We start from the raw sequence: 21,259 nt of genomic DNA on the forward strand, positions 1-21,259 counted from the left end.
TCCGGAAGTGACATGCCCAGTTTTCTGAGGAACCGCCAGACTGATTTCCAGAGTGGTTGTACCAATTTGCAACTCCACCAGCAGTGGAGGAGTGTTCCTCTTTCTCCACATCCTTGCCAACACCTGCTGTCTCCTGAATTTTTAATCTTAGCTATTCTGACTGGTATAAGATGAAATCTCAGGGTTGTTTTGATTTTGATTTTCATTTTCCTAATGACTAATGAAGTTGAGCATTTTTTAAGATGCTTCTCAGCCATCTGAAGTTCTTCGGGTGAAAATTTTCTGTTTAGCTCTGTAACCCATTTTTTAATAGGGTTATTTGACTTTGGGGTCTAACTTCTTGAGTTCTTTGTATATATTGGATATTAACCCTCTATTTGATGTAGGGTTGGTGAAGATCTTTTCCCAATTTGTTGGTTGCCAATTTGTCCTTTTGATGGTGTCCTTTGCCTTACAGAAACTTTGTAATTTTATGAGGTCCCATATGTCTATTCTTGGTCTTAGAGCATAAGCTATTGGTGTTCTGTTCAGGAACTTTCACCCTGTATTGATGCCCTCAAGGGTCTTCCCCAGTTTCTTTTCTATTAGCTTCAGAGTGTCTGGCTTTATTTGGAGGTCCATGATCCATTTGGAGTTGAGCTTAGTACAAGGAGATAAGGATGGATCAATTCGCTTTCTTCTGCATGCTGACCTCCAGTTGAACCAGCACCATTTGTTGAAAAGGCTTTCTTTTTCCACTGGATGTTTTCAGCTCCTTTGCCGAGGATCAAATGGCCATAGGTGCGTGGGTTCATTACTGGATCTTCAATCCTATTCCATTGATCCGCCTGCCTGTCACTGTAATAGTACCATGCAGTTTTTAACACTATTGCTCTGTAGTATTGCTTGAGGTCAGGGATACTGATTCCCCTAGAATTTCTTTTGTTGCTGAGCATAGTTTTTAGCTAGCCTGGTTTTTTTTGCTATTCCTCCTTCTGTGAAGCCACAATTACGCTGATACCAAAACCACACAAAGATCCAACAAAGAAAGAGAACTTCAGACCAATTTCCCTTATGAACATCGATGCAAAAGTACTCAATAAAATTCTTGCCAACAGAATCCAAGAACACATAAAAATGATCACCCACCATGATCAAGTAGGCTTTATCCCAGAGATGCAGGAATGGTTCAATATATGGAAATCCATCAATGCTATCCACTACATAAACAAACTCAAAGAAAAAAAAAAAACACATGGTCATTTCATTGGATGCTGAAAAAGCATTTGATAAAATTCAGAATTCTTTCATGCTTAAAGCTTTGGAAAGAACAGGAATTCAAGGCCCATACCTAAACATAGTAAAAGCAATATACAGCAAACCAGTAGCCAACATCAAACTAAATGGAGAGAAACTTGAAGCAATCCCACTAACATCAGGGACTAGACAAGGCTGCCCCCTCTCTCCTTATCTTTTCAGTTTTGTACTTGAGGTACTAGCTTGGGCAATTAGACAACATAAGGAGGTCAAAGGGATACAAATTGGAAAGGAAGAAGTCAAGCTATCACTATTTGCAGATGATATGATAGCCTACCTAAGTGACCCGAAAAACTCCACTAGAGAACTCCTACAGCTGATAAACAGCTTCAGCAAAGTGACAGGTTTGCTGAATCAAATCAACTCAAGCAAATCAGTGGCCTTCCTATACTCAAAGGATAAGCAGACTGAGAAAGAAATTAGGGAAATGACCCCCTTCACAATAGTCACAAACAGTATAAAGTATCTTGGTGTGAGTCTGACCAAACATGTGAAAGATCTGTATGACAAGAACTTCAAGTCTCTGAAGAAGGAAATGGAAGAAGACCTCAGAAAATGGAAAAATCTCCCATGCTCATGGATCGGCAGGATTCATATAGTTAAAATGGCCATTTTGCCAAAAGCAATATACAGATTCAACGCAATACCCATCAAAATCCCAACTCAGTTCTTCATAGAGTTAGAAAGAGCAATTCTCAAATTCATCTGGAATATCAAATGTAGCTTTTAAAGCTCTGTTTTCTTTTTAGAAGTGAAAAGAAAACCATTGGAGGACAGACATGAGAGATACTTTGCAGGTTCTCTATGACACTCCACTGATCTCTGTACCTGTTGTTATTGCCACATACTGTTTCGATTATTCAAATGAGTACCTTTGGAGTACATTTAGAACTGATGGAATGCAAGCTCTTCCACTTTAGTCTGTTTCAAGATTGTCTGGGGCTTGCATGCAGTTTTTACATCTTAAAGTTGTATGATAATCCAAATCTTGCCTCTTCACAGTTGCTTAAGTAATCTAGTACAACATACTACATATATTCCTCTTTATTTTTTATTAATGTCAGTATCGTAGTACATATACAAAGATGTAGGCAAAACACCCATTCACTAAAAATAAAGGTTGATTTTTTAAGGTCATTATTATGGGTACAATCACATTTTCTGAGCATTCTGTCATTGTAAGAAAAGTATCTAAAATAGTCAGTTAATAAGAACAAAGTTTCTTATGGTTCAGGCTAAGTTCCCTTCACTTGATTCTGCTGCCCTTAGGCTTCAGGTAACTCAGTATCCCATGGAGAATTATGTGACAGAAGAAAGCTGCTCAATTTATGGTGGCCAAGAAGCAAAGTCTTCCTACTCTTGTAACAAGGTTCCTTCACACCTCACATCCATGGGACTATGAATCATAAATGGATTAATTCACCCATGATCCAATTGCTTCCTAAAGACTGGGATATGCCATTTACTTTTCTAGGTTAGGTGATAAATTCATAGGAAGCTCTGAAAGGCTATTTCCCCAGATGATGTCACATTTCACAGAATTGGAGACCTTGTATACTAGGGGCTTGACAACATCAGAGACTTTGGATTGATGGCTGTGTTGTGCAGTTGATACTGGTCTCCTGTTTCATGAGCTTTGCGTTACTCTTGCCATGACATATATTTCCTCAAAAATAATAAGGAACTCACTCATTTTCCATGTATTTATGATTTGTTCTCAATAAATCTAATTATTCAATAACCAGAACCATGTTCACAAAAATAAATATATAAATAAATAAATTAATTAATTAATTAAAAAAAATAAAGACTGCGTTCATTGCTGCTTTAGGTGCTAGGCTTTCAATCCATGAGCTTTTGGTGAACAGCTAAGAGATAAACCATAATAAATGAGAATACATATAAGTACAATTGGTGCACAGTGATGTTAAATCACTGGGACTGAAGAGATGGCAGTTTTGTTTTGTTTTTAAACAGAAAAGGGACCAGGTAGAGGAATTTTAATCTAGCAACATGGCTACTCTAGCTGGAATACAAACAAGCCCTTTAATCTTAAATAATGCAAGTAAAGTTAGTTTGAAGAAGGAAGCACCCATGTTTGAAAGTGATATCTAAGTGAGTGGCAGACAAAATGAGGAGTCACAGAAATATGTGACAGAACACAAAATGCCAAACTCTCATGAGAAGAGAGAGGAAAGGGAAGGAAGGGGCTTGGCAGAGATGAGCAGTGAGAGAGTGGAGGCAGTTTGACTGGGAGAGTGTTACAGAGGCAGATTAGGGAGAGCAGTTCAGTCAGAGGCCAAGAGAGAAGCCAGATTTAATTAATCAGCTTGGAGATGAATTTTGAGCCAGAACATCTCAGTTCACCCAGCCAGCCAGAATCAGAACGAACAAGAAAGGGTGAGCTGATTCAGCAGGAAGTCTCAGAGACTGAAAACATTCTAGGCCTAGATAAGATTCTACAGAGGCTAGAAGCTTTCTGAACTGGCCCTATGTTAGCAGACCGAGGCAATAAGCCTGGGAGATGGCATTACGTCAGGCATATAAAAGTCACTTTAGCATGGCTCAGAAGTTAAGAGCACTTTCTACTCTTGCAGGGGATCCAGCACCCACACTGGGCAGAATCCAGCTGCCTGTATCTTCAGTTATTGGATGAAATGACTTCTTTCTCCTTACAGGAGTACCTGCACATATGTGGCATACATTTGTACCGACATATACACATAAGTAAAAATATAAGTAAATAAAGAGAAAACATGAATAGAGTCAGCTAATTCTTTCTGTAATCTCAACCAGAATGACTTTATCAGCTTTATCAAATATCAACTCTCTCAAACTATGAGGCCCTAGTAAAATATGCATAAATTTACTTGTTTTTTTTAGGTTTCATTTCCATAACTAGAAGAGTTAGTTGATGTCAGATGTAGGCTGTACAAACTTACAATAAATATATGGGTTGAAGTATGCTTCCCTCGAATCCATGAAGACACAGAACCTCCTAATGTGAACTTACTTAAGTAAGTAGGGTATTTGTTGTACTCAATTTAATAAGGCCGCATTGTAGTAGGGTGAGTCCTAAATCAAGTGCTTAATATTCTTACAAGAAGGTGATATCTATAGACATGTAGAGAACACTAAGTAAAGAGAGGAGCAGAGATTGCATTTGTCATTTGAAGCCCAGAAACACCAAGGGCCACTGGGAACTAGAAGAAGTGAAAAATAGATCATTCTCTTTAGAGGGAGAATAACTTCGTTTACTACTTCATCTTAGACAAGTGATCTCCTTAACTGTGGGAAAATAATTTCTTGTTATCTTCAGCCACCCACTTTGCAGTAAGTTTATAGCATCCTTAGAAAGATATTGGTAAGCTACCAATATCTTAGAAAGATATTGGTAATCCTAATTTGGACACTGTTGCAAGAAACTCCTAAAAATGTGAAAGTGGCTTTGTAATTGGAGCAGAAATATATCTTTAGCGTATAATAGAAACAGCTTAGATGTCCTTAAGAAATAGTTTGTGGGAATATGGGAATCTAAGTCAGTCCTACTGAAACACATTCAACACATATACAGGTAGTCATAAACACAGGTAAATATTTAAATGTTTATACAAAGATTCATGAAGAAATGGAGCACAGTTGGATGGACCCTGAAGGAAGGGCCATCCTCCTTATAAATGATAGAAAATGTGATACAATTTTGTTTTTCTATTGGCCATAAAGAAGAAAGCTTTATGAAGCGTATAAAGCAGATTTTTTTTAGTACCATTGAAGGCGCAAAATCTATCAGCAGCTGAGAGTGCTCCTGGAATTATACAGTTCACCAAGTCTCTGTACCTTCAAACAGCTTCCCAGATACTTAAGCTTGACAAATACAAGCCGGAGACAAAGGCACAGAACCAAGGAATTGCTGGTTCTGAGCATGATGAAACCCATAACCAAAGCAAGTGATTGATGAAAGGGTTCATTTGGCTTAGGCTTCCAGACCATAGTATATCATTGCAAGAAGTCAAGACAGGAAGTCAAACAGGGCAGGAAACTGGAAGCAAAAACAGATGCAAAGCCATGGAGGGGTGCTCTGCTGCCTTGCTGCATATAGCTTGTTCACCCTTATAGAGCTTTCTTATAGAACTTAGGACTACCAGCTCAGGTGGCTCAATCATATGGAGGCATTTTCTCAGTTGAGACTTCCTCCTCTTTGATGACTCTAGCTTGTACCAAAGTGACGTTTAACTCTCTAGCATAGCATCTTTTGGAAAGTCTTTATAACTTAGAAAAGTCCCTGTATTAGAATGTCTTTAATAAGATAGGCATCTCTAAATTACAGTTTGCTGCTACACTACAGGTAATTAGCTACTGTCAGCTTCTGTTACTAAACCTCTTCTTCGAGCCAAACACAAATCACACCTGCAGTCCCCTTTCTAATAGACCCTGAGACCAGTCATACAGAAGAACAGGATAGAGATGATTCCAATTTCAACAAAAAGGAAAGGTCTAATTACACTGACAAAGAGAGGTCTTTGATGTTGCAACCTATTCTCAATTCTTCAGATAGCACCTTACTGATCAATATACTCAATGCTCACAAACTTGTCTAAAATTTCAACCTGTGGATTCAAGTTCACTGGCTGCTGGCATTGCTCAATGATTTTATTAGAGCACTGAATCTCAGGCATGGATGAGGTTACCGCTGTTGACTTTTCTTTCCAAAGGACATTTGGCAAAACATTCTTAGTTGTCACAGCTTGATTGGAAGTGAGCTGCTAAGGCATGTAGTTGCTAGAGGGAAAATCCTGGATCATCTTACAAACACAGGGTCACCTTCTATACCACATTATCTAGCCCAAAGTATCCATGGTCCCTACATTGAGAAATCCTAGTTCTGAGTAACAAAGAAGCTGTATTTCTTAACATTGAATTTAAAACTCTGGACTTTTTCTCACTACATACAAACACACACACACAAACCTATGTACATATACATATATATATATATATATATATATATATAATATTTAAATACACATTTAGCATTTAATATATTTAAATATACATATTGTCTGTTCTTGGCATTGTTTTCTAGTTCATCATCTCAGGCATTTACTTATTTATTGCTCCATCTTGAACGTCTATTAAAAGAAGTACTTGTTGCACATAGACTGTGATCAACAGGCATTTTATACATGTGCACACACACAATCACATGTGATAATTTAATTATTTTTCACTACAATATCTTCTTTTTATTGGCAGTAACATTTTCCCTATTTTGGGGGGCCAAACCACATCAAATAAATCTTTATTTCAAAGAGTAAAATTTTATTTCCTTTTTATTACCTAAACATATTAATGTGCCAATCAGATTTTCAGTTTCAACATGCTTTTAGTCCTGGGAATTTCTATATGTTTTTAAAAATATCTCCCTTCACTCTTGAATAAGTGTGTAGTTTAGATGCACACTTAAAAGTTTTTGTGTATGAATATGAATATCAGTTTCTCTAGAATGCTTTCCCTTTCTGTTTCCTCCTCTCTTAGCATGTGTTTTCTTTCTCTGGTTGCTCAGAGGAACAAACAGTAATTTACTTTATTATATATTCAGCTGTATCTTAAACTGTGGCTGGGAAAAGACAATAATCATTTTTCATGAGGTACAGTCCCCTAAATTGCTACATACCATATTTATTAAATATGATTTAGTGAAAATATCTTTGAAGAACTTGCTCCTCATTGCATTTGGTGATTTGATGTCTACAAATTTCACAATTTTTCAAAGCATTTCATTTCCCATTCTAAACATACTGATGTTCAACGTGTGTTGGGTTCCATAGCTTCCTGCAGCTATTATGAAGTGGGTTTCTGGAACAGAAGCTGAGGGATGAATAGGGAAGGTGCGAAAAGAAATAAGGGCCAGGACAATGTTTCACTGATTGAGGTCGGAAACTTTAATGGAGCCAGACCTTTTTTTTTTTTTTTTAAGAAAGTTTATATTTTTTTTTTAAATTTTTTAATAGATATAATTTATTTACATTTCAAATGATTTCCCCTTTTCTAGTCCCCCCCACTCCCCGAAAGTCCCGTAAGCCCCCTTCTCTTCCCCTGTCCTCCCTCCCACCCCTTCCCAGTTCCCCGTTCTGGTTTTGCCGAATACTGTTTCACTGAGTCTTTCCAGAACCAGGGACCACTCCTCCTTTCTTCTTGTATCTCATTTGATGTGTGGATTATGTTTTGGGTATTCCACTTTTCTAGGTTAATAACCACCTATTAGTGAGTGCATACCATGATTCACCTGTTGAGTCTGGGTTACCTCACTTAGTATGATGTTCTCTAGCTCCATCCATTTGCCTAAGAATTTCATGAATTCATTGTTTCTAATGGCTGAATAGTACTCCATTGTGTAGATATACCACATTTTTTGCATCCACTCTTCTGTTGAGGGATACCTGGGTTCTTTCCAGCATCTGGCAATTATAAATAGGGCTGCTATGAACATAGTAGAGCATGTATCCTTATTACATGGTGGGTAATCCTCTGGATATATGCCCAGGAGTGGTATAGCAGGATCTTCTGGAAGTGAGGTGCCCAGTTTTCGGAGGAGCGCCAGACTGATTTCCAGAGTGGTTGTACCAATTTGCAACCCCACCAGCAGTGGAGGAGTGTTCCTCTTTCTCCACACCCTCTCCAACACCTGCTGTCTCCTGAATTTTTAATCTTAGCCATTCTGACTGGTGTAAGATGAAATCTTAGGGTTGTTTTGATTTGCATTTCCCTAATGACTAATGAAGTTGAGCATTTTTTAAGATGCTTCTCCGCCATCCGAAGTTCTTCAGGTGAGAATTTCTTGTTTAACTCTGTACCCCATTTTTTAATAGGGTTGTTCGGGTTTCTGGAGTCTAACTTCTTGAGTTCTTGATATATATTGGATATTAGCCCTCTATCTGATGTAGGATTTGTGAAGATCTTTTCCCAATTTGTTGGTTGCCGATCTGTCCTCTTGATGGGTCCTTTGCCTTACAGAAACTCTGTAACCTTATGAGGTCCCATTTGTCAATTCTTGCTCTTAGAGCATACGCTATTGGTGTTCTGTTCAGAAACTTTCTCCCTGTACCGATGTCCTCAAGGGTCTTCCCCAGTTTCTTTTCTATTAGCTTCAGAGTGTCTGGCTTTATGTGGAGGTTCTTGATCCATTTGGAATTGAGCTTAATACAAGGAGACAAGGATGGATCAATTCGCATTCTTCTGCATGCTGCCCTCCAGTTGAACCAGCACCATTGGTTGAAAAGGCTATCTTTTTTCCATTGGATGTTTTCAGCCCCTTTGTCGAGGATCAAGTGGCCATAGGTGTGTGGGTTCATTTCTGGATCTTCAATCCTGTTCCATTGATCCTCCTGCCTGTCACTGTACCAATACCATGCAGTTTTTAACACTATTGCTCTGTAGTATTGCTTGAGGTCAGGGATATTGATTCCCCCAGATTTTCTTTTGTTGCTGAGAATAGTTTTAGCTATCCTGGGTTTTTTGTTGTTCCAGATGAATTTGATAATTGCTCTTTCTAACTCTGTGAAGAATTGGGTTGGGATTTTGATGGGTATTGCGTTGAATCTGTATATTGCTTTTGGCAAAATGGCCATTTTAACTATATTGATTCTACCGATCCATGAGCATGGGAGGTTTTTCCCATTTTTTGAGGTCTTCTTCCATTTCCTTCTTCAGAGTCTTGAAGTTCTTGTCATACAGATCTTTCACATGTTTGGTAAGAGTCACCCCAAGATACTTTATACTGTTTGTGGCTATTGTGAAGGGGGTCATTTCCCTAATTTCTTTCTCAGCCTGCTTATCCTTTGAGTATAGGAAGGCCACTGATTTGCTTGAGTTGATTTTATAACCTGCCACTTTGCTGAAGTTGTTTATCAGCTGTAGGAGCTCTCTAGTGGAGTTTTTTGGGTCACTTAGGTAGACTATCATGTCGTCTGCAAATAATGATAGTTTGACTTCTTCCTTTCCAATTTGTATCCCTTTGACCTCCTTATGTTGTCGAATTGCCCGAGCTAGTACCTCACGTACAATATTGAAAAGATAAGGAGAAAGGGGGCAGCCTTGTCTGGTCCCTGATTTCAGTGGGATTGCTTCAAGTTTCTCTCCATTTAGTTTGATGCTGGCTACCGGTTTGCTGTATATTGCTTTTACTATGTTTAGGTATGGGCCTTGAATTCCTGTTCTCTCCAAGACTTTAAGCATGAAAGGATGCTGAATTTTGTCAAATGCGTTTTCAGCATCCAATGAAATGACCATGTGGTTTTGTTCTTTGAGTTTGTTTATGTAGTGGATTGTATTGATGGATTTCCGTATATTGAACCAACCCTGCATTCCCGGGATAAAGCCTACTTGATCATGGTGGATGATCGTTTTGATGTGTTCTTGGATTCGGTTGGCAAGAATTTTATTGAGTATTTTTGCATCGATGTTCATAAGGGAAATTGGTCTGAAGTTCTCTTTCTTTGTTGGATCTTTGTGTGGCTTTGGTATCAGCGTAATTGTGGCTTCATAGAAGGAATTGGGTAGTGTTCCTTCTGTTTCTATTTTGTGGAATAGTTTGAAGAGTATTGGTGTTAACTCTTCTTTGAAGGTCTGGTAGAATTCTGCACTGAAACCATCTGGTCCTGTGCTTTTTTTGGTTGGAAGACTTTCTATGACTTCTTCTATTTCTTTAGGCATTATGGGATTGTTTAGATTGTCTAGTTGGTCCTGATTTAATTTTGCTATTTTGTATCTGTCAAGGAAATTGTCCATTTCCTCCAGATTCTCCAGTTGTGTTGAGTACAGGCTCTTGTAGTAGGATCTGATGATTTTTTGGATTTCCTCAGTTTCCGTTGTTATATCTCCCTTTTCATTTCTAAGTTTGTTAATTTGGATACTTTCTCTGTGCCCTTTGGTCAGTCTGGCTAAGGGTTTATCTATCTTGTTGATTTTCTCAAAGAACCAGCTCCTGGTTTTGTTGATTTTTTGTATGGTTCTCTTTGTTTCTACTTGATTGATTTCGACCCTGACTTTGATGATTTCCTGCCTTCTACTCCTCCTGGGTGAAATAGCTTCTTTTTGTTCTAGGGCTTTCAGGTGTGTCATTAAGCTGGTAATGTATGCTCTCTCCGTTTTCTTTTTGGAGGCACTCAGGGCTATGAGTTTTCCTCTTAGCACTGCTTTCATTGTGTCCCATAGATTTGGGTATGTTGTGTTTTCATTTTCATTGTGTTCTAAAAAGTCTTTAATTTCTTTCTTTATTTCTTCCTTGACCAAGGTATCATTGAGTAGAGTATTGTTCAGTTTCCACGTGTATGTGGGTTTTCTGTTGTTTCTCTTGCTATTGAAGACCACTTTTACTCCATAGTGATCAGATAGGAGGCATGGGATTAGTTCGATCTTCTTATATTTGTTGAGGTCTATCTTGTGACCAATTATATGGTCGATTTTGGAGAAGGTACCATGAGGTGCTGAAAAAAAAGGTATATTCTTTTGTTTTAGGATAGAATGTTCTATATATATCTGTTAAATCTAATTGGTCCAAAGCTTCAATTAGTTTCATTGTGTCCTTGTTTAGTTTCTGTTTTCCTGATCGGTCCATTGAGGAAAGTGCAGTGTTGAAGTCACCCACAATTATTGTGTTAGGTGCAATATGTGCTTTGAGTTTTAATAAAGTTTCTTTTATGAAAGAGGGTGCCCTTGCATTTGGGGCATAGATGTTCAGGATTGAGAGTTCTTCTTGTTGCATTTTTCCTTTGACCAGCAAGAAGTGTCCATCAGAGTCTCTTTTGATGACTTTGGGTTGAAAGTCAATTTTATCTGATATTAAAATGGCTACTCCAGCTTGTTTCCTGAGACCATTTGCTTGTAAACTTGTCTTCCAGCCTTTTACTCTAAGGTAGTGTTTGTCTTTGACCCTGAGGTGTGTTTCCTGTAAGCAGCAAAATGCAGGGTCCTGTTTACGTATCCAGTCAGTTAGTCTGTGTCTTTTTATTGGGGCATTAAGTCCATTGATGTTAAGAGATATTAAGGAATAGTGATTGTTACTTCCTATCATTTTTGACGTTATTTTTTAAATTTGATTGCCTAACTTCTTTTGGATTTGAGGAAAGGTTACTATCTTGCTTTTTCGAGGGTGAAGTTTCCCTCCTTGTATTGGTGTTGTCCTCCTATTATCCTTTTTAGGGCTGGGTTTGTGGATAGATATTGGGTAAACTTGGTTTTGTCGTGAAATATCTTAGTTTCTCCATCTATGGTGATTGAGAGTTTTGCTGGATATAGTAGTTTTGGTTGACATTTGTGTTCTCTTAGAGTCTGCATGAGATCTGCCCAGGACCTTCTAGCCTTCATACTCTCAGGTGAAAAGTCTGCTGTGATTCTGATAGGTCTTCCTTTATATGTTACTTGGCCTTTTTCTCTTACTGCCTTTAATATTCTTTCTTTGTTTAGAACATTTGGTGTTTTGATTATTATGTGACGGGAAGTATTTCTGTTCTGGTCCAGTCTGTTTGGAGTTCTCTAGGCTTCTTGTATATTCATGGGCATCTCTCCTTTAGGTTAGGGAAGTTTTCTTCCATAATTTTATTGAAGATATTTGCTGGCCCTTTAAGTTGTAAATCTTTACTCTCATCTATGCCTATAATCCTTAGGTTTGGTCTTCTCATTGTGTCCTGGATTTCCTGGATATTTTGGGTTACAAGCTTTTTGCATTTTGCATTTTCTTTAACTGTTGAGTCCATGGTTTCTATGGAATCTTCAGCATCTGAGATTCTTTCTTCTATCTCTTGTATTCTGTTGTTGATATTTGCATCTCTGTCCCCTGATTTCTTCCCAAGGCTTTCTATCTCCAAAGTTGTCTCCCTTTGAGTTTTCTTAGTTGTTTCTACTTCTGATTTTAGATCCTGGATGGTTTTGCTTAGCTCCTTCACTTGCTTGTTTGTGCTTTCCTGTAATTCTTTAAGAGATTTTTGTGTTTCCTCTTTCATGACCTCAGCCTGTTGACCAAAGTTCTCCTGTATTTCTTTAAGTGATTTTTGCGTTTCCTCCTTGTTGGCTTTTATATTCTCTTGGATTTCTTTCAATGATTTTTGTGTTTCCCTAGTAAGGTCTTCTAACTTTTGATCCATTTTTCTCCTGAATTTCTTTAAGTATGTCCTTCATGTGTTCCTGTACCAGCATCATGACCTGTGATTTTAAATCCAAATCTTGTTTTACTGGTGTGATGGGGTATCCAGGACATGCTGGTAGAGGAGAATTGGGTTCAGATGTTGCCATATTGCCTTGATTTCTGTTAGTGATGTTCCTGCGTTTGCCTTTTGCCATCTAGTTCTCACTGGTGTTACTTGGTCTTGTCAGTGCTGGCCTCATCAGTGCAAGCTGCCCCTTCCCCGTTGGCCTCTGGTGCATAGCTTACACCCTGCACTGCCTGTAGACAGGGTGCTGCTGTTCAGGCTGTTCAGATCCCAAAGCAGGCACCTGAAGGCTCCCGCTGGGGCCCGCAGGATTTACTGGAGCACACCAACTTCTCCCAGCTGGCCGCCCAGAAGCCCCTCTAGCCTCTTGAGGGACCTGGAGATGTGGTGCGGCCGCCCAGGCTGATCTGAAGCGGAGAGAGTTGAGCTGAGGGCTTCCGCCTGAGGCCTTGCCCAGATTGTGTCTGTGGACCAGATGGAGCCCGTGTGCACCCCCAGGGAGCGCCGACGGTGTATGCTGCTGTGACCTCCCCTGTGTTCTGCTCACTCCACTGGGCAGCTGATTCCCCTATCGGGCTGGCGCACACAAGGTTAGCCTGGTCGCCCAGGCCCTGAGTCCAGGCAAAAGCCTGGGAGGTCAAGGTCCGAGCAAAGTTCCCCTAGGGCTATGACTGTTAATTGGGTCCGCCAGGTGACCCGGATGGCCAGCGTGCACGTCCGTGCTCCCCGAAAGCACCGGGAGAGTCTGCTGTGCTAACAACCTCCTGGGCGGGTTGACACACAGATGGCCCACCAAGCCGCCCAGTTCTTGGGGTCAGTCCTGTGCCTTTTGGGGCCTAGACCCCCGTTTTGTTAGCCTCAGGCTACGCTTGTTAGCCGTCTCTGCCCTCCCGAGCACTCTGGGTCCTGTAGGCAAAATGGCGGCTCGTGCGCCGACCAGGGCAAAAAAACCTCCTGGCTGGGTTGGCACCCCGATGGCCACCCGAACAGCCCAGGGCCTGGGTGCAGGCCAACGCCCGTTGGGCCCATACCCCTGCGGTGTTGGCCTCGGATTATGTTTGTGTACCTCAGTCTGTCCGATCTCTGGAGTCCGAAATCAAGATGGAGGTGAGTCTCTCCTGACTCGGAGCCAGACCTTTTAACAGTTTGGGCAAACCCTTCCCCCAAGACTCCAGGCTGAGTTCTGGTGGAAGTTGTCTAGCTTCTTTTGGAGGTCCTCCTCTTGACTGCTCAGGCAGCTGGGTGGGTCACCTGCTTAATTCAGGAATTCCTAGACCTGGAGGAACAATGAACTTAACCTTTACTTCGAGCACTCCACCCTAGGTGGAGCAGGATCCTGGCTATCTGGGAGAAATTAACCTTGACCATAGTCAAGTACACTCAGCATTCCATCCAAGGATAAAAATTCCTGCTTTAACCTACTTCCCTATTATATCCTACTGGCAGATTCCTGCCCAAAGACAGGGATTGTCCTTGACCAAAGTCAAACTCAAACCATGTGCATGACTGCCCCAATATGGCTCTGTACAAACGTGTATTTGTAGAATAAGTGAGTGGATTTAATTGATTTCATTCAATCCTTCGTCTAATATCAGTATAAGAGTAGCTCAAAAACTGTTAAGACTGCTGCAGATCATAATATTTTAATATCTTCTTTAAGATAGAATGTGGCATCTGAAACTGTTGAATGATTGCCCTATCTAGTACTTAGGGTTTTACTGCTGTGAACAGATACCAAGACGCCAGGACCAAGGCGACTCTTACAAGGACAATGTTTAATTAGGGCTGGCTTACAGGTTCAGAGGTTCAGGCCATTATTATCAAGGCAGGGACATGACAGCATCCAGGTAGCCATGGGGCAAGAGGAACTGAGAGTTCTAACTCTTCTTCTGAAGGCTGCTAAGAGAGTACTGACTTCCAGGCAGCTAGGATGAGAGTCTTAAAACCCATGCCCACAGTGACATACCTACTCCAGAAAGTCCACACCTCCAAATAGTGCCACTCCCTGGCCCAAGCATATTCAAACCATGACACCCTCATTTTTAATTCACTTAAAAACAAATTCAATTTTTGTAGTTTGACACCAGGAACTATTTTCTGTTAGTATAGATATACACTCTGAGATACTTATCAAACTGGGCAAGGTGGCTTATTTCTGTAATCCTAGTACTTATGAGCAAGATTGGCCCTCAAAAACAACAACAACAACAACAACAACAACAACAACAAAACAAAGGCAAACAAACTACAATATACTTGGGAGAGGAAATTTGCCATACTTGTTTTATGTCCTTTTTCCTCTTAGTAATACTGAGCTCTGTGGTTTATTTACATGGATATCTTCCAATCAAAAAGTGGTTGGTTACTCCTATAACCTTTGTGCCACTATTGCACCAGCATATCTTGGAGGCAGTTTGTGGGGAGATCTCAGTATCTGTGGCTGGGTGATATTGATGATTACCTTTCTCCTCCTCTGGTAGTGTGAAGAACACGTTAACACTAGCTTTCAGGGATGACGCTTCTAGTTGAACACTAGCTTAATGTCTCTTTGTTCAATATCATAAGTAAGTGGTGTCTTCATCAGTAGGGATTTACTCTCAGGTTGTAGAGAGAGCAAGTTATAATAGTCCATGATACTTGAAGAACTCTATGGAACCTGTCCAGTGACTTAATAGGAGGTAACCCATTCCTAGCACTGGAGTTTTTACTTGGGGAGATGATATCTAGTTGAGGCATTGTCTCCCCCAGTATAGTAAATATATTCTATTTCATTTCATTTCATATTGTATTTACTTTAAAGAGCATCTACACTGGAAGATTTCTGTTGTAAGACAGTCCTCAGAATGGGGTTTTGTGAGGAGAATTCTGAGTGCTTGGGAGACTACAAGATAGCAAGACAAGAGTCTCCTGAGCTCAGTTTCTTGAAAACACAGAACTTGTTCTTCGAGTGTGTTTTCATGCTTCTCCCAGGTGTAGTGAATAGAAGTGAGTTTATTTCAGATTATTCATCACAGCTAGCTATTGTTATTTGTTTATTATCACCATTTAAAAGATGTTTTTGTCATGTGTAGCTTTCCTTGCAATTGAACTCTTTACTTTTGTGATTCTTAGTCATAGATTTTAAATTTTCTAATGCTCTGAATAAGGTTAGCTATTGCATGACAATTTAGTCCACCTTCTTTTTAGGTTCCATTCTCCCAGGGCCCATTGCCTGTAGACCAGTAAACAAGTTTCCATATATTTTTTCAAGGGGTCATTAGTGTTAGTTGTCTTCTCTGTATTCCTCACCCCCATTATACTTTGGGGTGGCTTCACTAGCACTGTAATTTCACCTTCAGATTAGTTCATTAGCATATCAAGGCCAGTCCTGGGCTTGGCTTCTTTCTGACCAGTGGCTTGTTTCTGAGGCTTAACTCTCATTGGAGCTACACAAAATTGTTGTATTTCTTCTCTTTTTTTAACTTAAGTTCCTATAATTGAAAAATGGAATATTAATGGAATATTTGTCTTTTTGAGTCAGTTAATTTATACATTTTTTGAGCCAATTAATTAATCCTCAATCAGGATAATTTTTTCTCTATTAATTTTCTTGCAAATTTCATTTTTCTTAACAGCTGAATAATATTCCATTGTGTAAATATACCACATTTTTATTATTCAACCATTAGCTTATGACATCTGGAATGTTTGTAATTTCTGGTGATTGTATATAGAACAGCAATGGACATGGATAAGCAAATATCAAGAATGGTGTCTTAGTCAGGGTTTATATTCCTGCACAAAACATCGTGACCAAGAAGCAAGTTGGGGAGGAAAGGGTTTATTCAGCTTACACTTCCACATTGCTGTTCATCACCAAAGGAAGTAATGACAAGAATTCACACAGGGTAGGAACTTGGAGGCTGGAGTGGATGCAGAAGTCATGGAGGGATGCTGCTTACTGACTTGCTTCCCCCTAATGCTCAGCCTGTTTTCTTATAGAATCCAAGACTACCAGCCCAGGGATGGCACCACCCATGAGGGGCTAGGCCCTCCCCGCTTGATATCTAATTGAGATATCAATGCCTTACAGCTGGATCTCGTGGAGGCATTTCCTCAAAAGAGGATCCTTTGTCTGTGATAACTCCAGCTTGTGTCAAGTTGGCATAAAAAACAAACAAACAAACAAAAAAAACCAACAAAAAAACTAGCCTGTACAAGTGGTATAGTCAAATCCTCGTAGATGGATTGTCAACTTTGTGAGAAACCTCCACTCTATTGTCCAAAGTAGCTGTACCAGTTTTCACTCCCAGCAGCCATGACTGTCTCCTTTCCCTCACATCCTCACCAGCACATGCTGTCATTTGTTTTATTCATCTTGTCCATTCTGACTGGGGTAAGAGGAACTCGCCAAGTAGTTTTAATATGTACAAGTTAAATCAGTTAAGTGGATACATTTTCTCTGTGAGATTAATACTTTTCAAACAGCAATTAATTCAACTCTAATGTAACTTTTCCATGTAGTACATGTGCAAAACGATAGCTCTCTGTTGATAGAGGACTATGAGTGACCATACTGGGAACATAGATCTTTCCAAATACCATGTTCCAATGAGGTAGTAATCTCATGAACGTTTTTTAGTAATAGAAGAAAGTCCCTTTTCAATCAAGATACTTTTCAAATACTCTGGTGGATGTATCAGGTAGGTGTGTTTTGGCAAGATGGACAGAACTCTTCTGTAAGCCTTGGGCACTATCTGACAACATTCTGATCCCTTCTGGTTTCTCTCTGCACCCCAGAGCTGACCCTGTGCCACAGCTCTTCATACCCAAATTCCTCCCGGAGAGAACTTGTCTGCCAGGAGTACTGACACAGAGGCTTGCAGGAGGGACAAGCCACAGTCAGAGACAACAAGAACAGATAACACCAGAGAGAACCAGAGGCAAAAGTCAAGATCAAGAATATAAGCAATAAGGCTACCTGGCATCATCAGAACCCAGTTCTCCCACCACAGCGAGCCCTGGATACTCCAACATACCAGAAAAGCAAGACTTAGTTAAAATCATATCTCATGATGATGATAGAGGACTTTAAGAAGGACATAAATAACTCCCTTAATGAAATACAGGAGAACACAGGTAAATAGCTAGAAGCCCTTAATGAGGAAACAGAAAAATCCTTTAAAGAATTACAGGAAAACAGAACCAACAGGTGAAGGAACTGAAGATCCTGAGATCTCATACCAGACCTCAGAGAACACAAATGCCAGGCCAGACTACTATACCTAGCAAAACCTTCAATTGCCATATATGGAAAAACCAAGATATTCCATGACAAAATCAAATTTACACAAACTGTTTCCATAAATGCAGCCCTACCAAGGATAATAGATGGAAAATGTCAACACAAGGAGGGAAAATACACCCTAGAAAAAGCACAAAAGTAATCTTCCAACAAACCCAAAAGAAGATACCCACATAAACATAAAAATAACATCAAAACCAACATGAAGTAACAATCACTATTCCTTAATATCTCTTAAAACCAATAGACTCAATTCCCCAATAAAAAGACATAGACTAACAGGCTTGATACGTGAACAGGACCCAGCATTTTGCTGCATACAGGAAACACACTTTAGTGTCAAAGTCAAATAATATCTCAGAGTAAAGGGCTGGAAAATAAATTTCCAAGCAAATGGTTCCAAGAAACAAGCTGGAATAGCCATTCTAATAACAGATAAAATCGACTTTCAACCAAAAGTCATCAAAAAGATAAGGACGGATACTTTGTTGCTATTGAAGGCTGATCTTCAATAGCAACAAGAACAACAGAAAGCCCACATAGACATGGAAGCTGAACAACAGTCAATGATAATTTGGTCAAGGAAGAAATAAGGAAAGAAATCAAAACCTTTTTTAGAATTTAATGAAAAGGAAGGCACAACATACCCAAAGTTATGGGACACAATGAAAGCAGTGCTAAGAGGAAAACTCATAGCTCCGATTGTCTCCAAAAAGAAACTGGAGACAGCATACACTAGCAACTTGACAACACACCTGAAAGCTCTAGAAGAAAAAGAAGCAAATACACCCAAGAGGACTAGAGGGTAGGAAATCATCAAACTCAGGGCTGAAATCAATCAAGTAGTAAAAAAAGAACTATACAAAGAATCAACAAAACCAGGAGCTGGTTCTTTGAGAAAATCAACAAGATAGATAAACCCTTAGCAAGACTAACCAGAGGGCACAGAGACAGTATCCAAATTAACAAAATCAGAAATGAAAAGGGGAACATAACGACAGAAACTGAGGAAATTAAAAAAAAAAAATCAGATCCTACTACAAAAGCCTATACTCAACTGGACAATCTGGAGGAAATGGACAATTTTCTAGACAGATAGAAAATACCAAAATTAAATCAGTATCAAATAGTTCATCTAACCAGTCCCCAAACCCCTAAAGATATAGAAGCAGGGGCTGTGAGTGAGCTCTCTGATTCCTGTAAAAGTTGCTGAGTTTTAATGGACTGAAACCGGTAGCTTTTGGCTCTTAAACTGGCAGGCGAAGGAGCGAGTGCGCGCATGCGCTCTCAGCCTGGCTGCCAGAAACGGCGGTTTTCACTTCCTCCTTGTCAGAGCTGTATCCGGGTCGTTCTCTCCATTGTTTCTTGACAGTCGGCCCCAGACCGTGGAAATCCTGGGTCTTTTGTTGCTTCTGGTGCAGGCTAATAAAGTTTTCTCTTTATTTCCAGTTTTTCCCGGGGCAGGTCCCCTCGCAGGGCGGTCTGTTCCGGCCTGGCGCCCCTGGCCGGGGAGTGCGGAGGAAGGGGCGCCGGCGGGCGGGCGGGCGCGGGGCGGGGGAGGGACGGCGGCCCGCCCCCGGGGTCGCCCCTGCTCGCTCGGCGCACCGCCCTGCCTAAGTAGCCGCTCTCCGACTTGTCTCCTCCGCCCTCTGCGCGTCCCCGCTGCTTGCCTCTCGCAGCCTTCCCTAGGTCTCCAAACGACCACCTCACGGATTCCTTAGTAAGTGTACGCGAGGCCTCCCTCAGCTCCTCCGGACTTTTCCTTCCTTTCCGTCAGGCTTTGCGGAGCCGGGAGGGCCGGGCCGGGTGGGTCCCGCTGGACAGACAGACCCCAGAGCGGCCGCTCCGCGGTCCCGTGGCTTGTGAGACGCGGTTGGTTGTAGGTTTCTTCTGTACGTGGGTTCCGAACGAGGGATTGCTGAGTAGTCATAGAAGTTAGGCGCGGGTCTGCGATGATTTGGGCTGTTTGAATTTGCTCTTGGCCTCAATGTCAGGGGCAACGGGGCCCTTTCCAACCAGCGCCCCCAAACCCAACTTTACCCCAGCCCTCCCCCAAGCACAGTGTGGAGAAGTCATTTCTATTTCCCCCAGCATCACAGTTCTCCCTGTTTGGTGAGATTGTAAAATGATTGCAATATTTTCTCTTAACAGTGGATCGCAGCTCCAAGAGGAGGCAGGTGAAGCCTTTGGCCGCTTCTCTCCTGGAAGCTCTTGATTATGATAGTTCAGATGACAGTGATTTTAAAGTTGGAGATGCTTCAGGTAAACGTTTTCTTGCTCTTTCCCTTTCACAGCTCTCTGCGGTTCACTGCATTTTAAACTTTTTGTTCTTTTGAGACTTTTGATTAAAATGTTCATTTACTGTGCACACAAACCATTTATTTTGATCATTTAATTTCTCACATTTCCCTAAGATCCTTTCATTAGATCCTATTATGGCTTCTGCTTCTGTCTGTATTTAACTCAGATGATTAGTTGTTAGGGAGGGAGCCTATTCAAAAGTGGGAAACATTTTTCCCATTCTGTACCTTAAAAAAAAAATTATGCTTATATATTCAAGGGAAGACTTGAGGTACTCCAGATGTAGAAGAATATATATATATATATATATATATATATATATATATATATATATATATATAATATGGACCATAATATCCTTGAGCAGTGTTATTTCCATATCAGCCCATATGGCATACACTCTTAGGGGAGTTCTTTTTGTGCACTAACTTTCTTAACAGAATGACACCCAAGGAAAGCTTTAAAACAGCGGGTACAGTGCCTTAAGTGCTAAGTGCTTGCTTATTCTAGTTAGTGATCTAAAGAGATGATGAACTTGTATGTTCACATAGTTTAAAGGCAGAAAGGGAACATTATGATTTTTTCTTTGTGCATTTTCTCCTGTATGCTTAATGTGTACTTAATATATTAAGTTTCAATTAAAGCAACCTGAGAAATGACATGATATGGGCTGTTTTATCTGTAAAACATCAGTGAACACCTGAACATTAAGAACTTTTTGTATTTCTCTCTCATCGATGAACATTTAGATAAAGTCTAAAATAAAAGCCGTTCTACTTTGAGCCCTTCCACAGGTTCTTTTCCTGAAGTACTGGGAGCATGCTCCGGGCCTTTCACACGCCCACCGCTAGACTAGACTTCTAGTCCCTCTGCCGTGTTTTAATATCCCATCATGCACCAGCCCCTCTGACATGTTTTTACTATCCCATCATGCAGTTTGAGCGTTTGAAACATCTTGCTCCATTTCTCGGACTCTCTCTCTTTTGAAAGGTGCTGAGAGGGTGGGCGGTGGTGGCGCATGCCTGTAATCCCAGCACTCTGGGAGGCAGAGGCAGGCGGATTTCTGAGTTCGAGGCCAGCCTGGTCTACAGAGTGAGTTCCAGGACAGCCAGGGCTACACAGAGAAACCCTGTCTTGAAAAAACCAAATCCAAAAAAAAAGACAAATATAC

General features: G+C 40.5%; 1 protein-coding gene across 4 annotated transcripts in view; it reads left to right on the forward strand.

Moving 5' to 3' along the window:
• The window catches only part of Phf14 (PHD finger protein 14), a 174,648-nt gene that overhangs the window by 11,524 nt on the left and 141,865 nt on the right, over window positions 1-21,259 (forward strand). For 2 of the 4 annotated variants that reach the window (XR_007976556.1, XM_052173244.1), the window contains exons 1-2: window positions 19,114-19,507; window positions 19,939-20,049. Coding sequence is in view for 3 of the 4 variants with exons in the window: in XM_052173244.1 (XP_052029204.1) it covers window position 19,507; window positions 19,939-20,049 (112 nt within the window). In the remaining variant the exon portion in view is untranslated. Of the gene's footprint in view, window positions 1-19,113; window positions 19,508-19,938; window positions 20,050-21,259 lie in introns of those variants that run through there. The other 2 variants (XM_052173245.1, XM_052173247.1) reach the window with 2 other exon arrangements.

This window comes from Apodemus sylvaticus, chromosome 2, assembly GCF_947179515.1.
Source record: "Apodemus sylvaticus chromosome 2, mApoSyl1.1, whole genome shotgun sequence".
NCBI classification, from domain to species: domain Eukaryota; kingdom Metazoa; phylum Chordata; class Mammalia; order Rodentia; family Muridae; genus Apodemus; species Apodemus sylvaticus.